This window comes from Buceros rhinoceros, unplaced genomic scaffold (genome assembly GCF_000710305.1).
Source record: "Buceros rhinoceros silvestris isolate BGI_N320 unplaced genomic scaffold, ASM71030v1 scaffold5949, whole genome shotgun sequence".
NCBI lineage: Eukaryota > Metazoa > Chordata > Aves > Bucerotiformes > Bucerotidae > Buceros > Buceros rhinoceros.
In genome coordinates this window covers 3,322-6,811 of record NW_010430830.1, presented here as the reverse complement: position 1 = coordinate 6,811, position 3,490 = coordinate 3,322, and the positions used below count along the sequence as shown (strand labels likewise).

At 55.5% G+C, this 3,490-nt stretch overlaps 1 protein-coding gene across 1 annotated transcript in view; it reads left to right on the top strand.

The window, feature by feature from the left end:
• Positions 1–3,490, top strand: part of F9 (coagulation factor IX) — a 16,052-nt gene that overhangs the window by 11,481 nt on the left and 1,081 nt on the right. The window contains exon 7 of the mRNA XM_010143158.1: positions 859–976. Coding sequence (XP_010141460.1) covers positions 859–976 — 118 coding nt within the window. The remainder of the gene's footprint in view (positions 1–858; positions 977–3,490) is intronic.

Genomic DNA, 3,490 nt, shown 5'->3' with positions numbered 1-3,490 from the left:
CCATGAAAGTCTTGGCTGCCCTTTCCCCAGCTGGCGAATGAAGCTGCTCAGCCTGCTGGGTGCTCAGGCAGCAGCCAGGAGAGGGGCTATATTCTCCTGGGCATTTAGGAGCCATTGAGGGTCTCAGACCTGATAAACCGTGACGCTGCCTTGTCTCCGGTGGCTCTGTGGGCAGCCTGGTACCCACCCGCAGGCTGGACTGCCCTCCTGCAGCCGGGCAGAGCCCAGGCAGAGCCCCCGGGGACACCAGCACTGGGTGGGGAGAGGGGCTGTGGGGAGTCACGGCCGAATAAATTCATAGGAAGTGTGAGGCAGACAGACAGGGACAGTCACGACATGTGAAAGGAAAAAAATGGGTGAGTTATAAAGAAATCCATCTTTTAAACACAGTCTGAGTCAGCTGATCAATTTAATTTATTAATCGATTTAAAGCTTTAGCATAAGAGATGTCCTGGCGTGTGCCTGTAAGTGCTGAGGTGGTTAGTTGCCCAAGGGAAACGGCAGTGAAGATTTTGTCCCTAGTTAACTCGTTAAGACCTAGTCACTGGAAAAACACTTCTAGGAGGTATGTGCGTAAGTGCTTGTTTTTCAGCCACTCCGAGTTCTGTGCTGAGGGTTGGGCCCTCCCCGCCTGGAGGCAAAGAGGGGAGAAGTGCCACGGGCAGTTTTGGCCACCCTTTGCGACAGAATAGGGGACGGAGGGGCAGGGACTCCCCGAGGAGCAGCTTCTCTGGCAACACTGGGTTTGTACAACCTAAACACACCCTGTTCTAGAGCTAAACAAATCCCCCACGTCCCACTCTTCGTCCCCACCGATTTATACAACCCCATGGGAGTGACCGCCTTCTGCTCCCACAGGTTCACCTGGTGGACAGCCGCAACGTGGGCTTCTGCGGTGCGTCCATCATCAGTGAGAGATGGTTAGTGACAGCAGCACACTGCCTGCAGCCAGGAGACAACGTCACCGCCGTGGCAGGTGAGCACCTGGCAGGGCATCCGGCCAGCGCAGGCAAGGGACGCGGGACAGGGCTTGCGCTGGCCAGGCTCAAGGCATGGCGCCAAACCCTGGGACCCACACACCGCGATGGGCAGCAACGTGGCACGAGTTGCTTTAAGGCACTGAGGCCCCAGTTGCAGGCTGCAGCGTTTCGGCAGGTACCACCACCTCCGGTGGGAGCAGTGAGCTGGGTCTGGCCTTGGTCCCAAAGCCACGGAGCTGCTGGACCGTGTTGCAAACACAGCTCTAGCTGTAGCTCTAGCGCTAGCCTGTGAACAGGCAAGTTCGCCTGAGCTGGAGAGGACCCCGGGCTGCCTAAGAGCCCGGTGGGCTTCAGCTGAGATGCTGCTTCACGAGCCAGCGTGATGGGGTTTGTCTCTCCTAACCATGCAGGACCTTGCTGGGGATTCCTCTCTTCTTGGGGGTCACTAAGTGTGACTATTTGTGCAGCTGGTGCGAGAGCAGCACCAGTAACCTGACTAGCTCCTTGCAAGCAGGAGGTGGTTACTTTTTTCCAAACTTCTGCAGAAGTAAATAGATTTTATGAAGCAGAGAAACCGGGCCAGCACGTGGGAAAGTGCTTTTACAGTGGGATCTCTGGGGAGTTAGGCAGGGGCAGCGTGGCCAGCTTGCACAGCGGATGATGCTGCTACCTCACAAAACAAACATGCCTCTACTTGAAGCATGGGGTTTCCCCCAACTCTCGGTGCCCAGCGTTTCCCCACTCCCTGCTGGGCAGCCTGCTGGAAACTCAGCGTGGGCCTTGGCAAGAGTCGCGGTGCCACGTCCCACAGCTGTGGCAGAACCAGCTTCCCCAAATGATTTGTTTCTCCCCTGCACGAGTGTCTAGTACAGGAGGGCTACGCTGGTGGGTATGGGAGCGCTGGTGTGGTCAGGAACAGCCACAAGTGGTGCTGGGAGGAGGTGTGGGAGGATCATGCTTCCTGTTTGAACACTATGAAATGTATTAGCGACAAAAACTATGTTCTACCTGAGCCTTGAAGCTCAGGTAGTTCAGGTAGCCTTGAGTTCCTATCTACAGGAACAAGCTCATTAAGAGGGCTCCAGCTGCATCATCTTCCACGTAAACACCACCAAGCTCCTGGGTGAGCCTGGCCAGACCCCGGACACCGAGTGCCATGGGGCTGGGCACCACCAGCCCGCTGCTGGCAGGATGCACCTCGCAGCTGGCACACAGCACTCTTTGCTATCTACTTTCAGGCAGTTTTGCTGGAAAGTCCAGCACAAAACCCAGCCTTGCAACCACTAAACAGGAGAAAGGACAAACTGCCCAGGGCAAAAACAATCTCCCTGTCACCAAAAAAAGCACGTTTCTACCTGGACAGAGGTTTTGTGTTTGCTGCATCCATGTGCAAACTGCCTCTTCCTTTCAGGCTTTCTCCTGCACATCACACACCCGCTCCATTTCGGAGGCGTTATCAGCCACGTCCCCTCGTGCTACCTTCACATCAGCTTTGTACGTAGCACCCCAGGAGCCCCAAAAATCAACGGTGGCGGTGGAAGGAGCAGTCCCCTCCCCTGCTTTTCTTTGCCTCTCCACTCTCATCCCTGAATCATTATTTTCAGATCCCCAGCAATAGTCAGCAGCTGTAGCATAAGAAAACCTTCTGAAAGTCTCCCCCACATCTGTCTTGATATACACATAGAAACCCAGCCTGTAGGAAGCTCGACATTCACACTCCACTGCAAAAAACAACCCCTCAGAGAGCTCATCAGCACCAGGCACCAAACCCGCCTTCACCAGGCACCAGCATTAACGTGAACACCAAAAGCTGCCTCACTTCTCACGCTGGGCTCTGTGCCACTCCTCACCAGTGGCCGCAGGACACCGCCGGGGCCAGGAGCGCTGCAGATATTGTTTAGAGGAGACGATATCTTCTGGAGATCACCGCAAAGTGTGTGGAAATACCGCAGCAGGGGTTAAATGCACCCTGCGCCTCTTGGGCTGCAAGGAAGCCAGCGGGAAAAGCCATCCTGCTCTCCAGGCTTCAGCGCAGCCAGTGCACAGGCAGGAGAGGGGAGTCGGCTGCAGACAGACCCAGACGCTGCCCCCTTGCCCGCCGCAGCCCACAGAACATTTTCCCTTCCCTCTACCTGTTACACACACCAGGAGAGGAAGTCACAGGCTGCCAGCAACTCAGGCAGGGGAGCCTGACGCTGCGGGCAGGACCCCACAATCACGAGGAGCTGAGCCTCAGGTGGGTGACACGAACCCAGGGACACCTATGAGCATCGAGGCGCAGCATTGTGTAGTCCCCAGCACCACATTGTGTCCCGCAGCTGTGTGGGTTTAGGAAAGGGAAGGTCAGGTTTCGTTTCACTAATAAATAATTTGTTTTAAACACGGATTTTTAATTCTAGAGGCTTTCTCCCCTTCAGTGCTGGGGCAACATCCCCTTATATACCTACGAGGGTGCTAAATCCTGACAACAGCCACGATGCTACCAACCTTGGCTAAAAGAAGCTGGACCC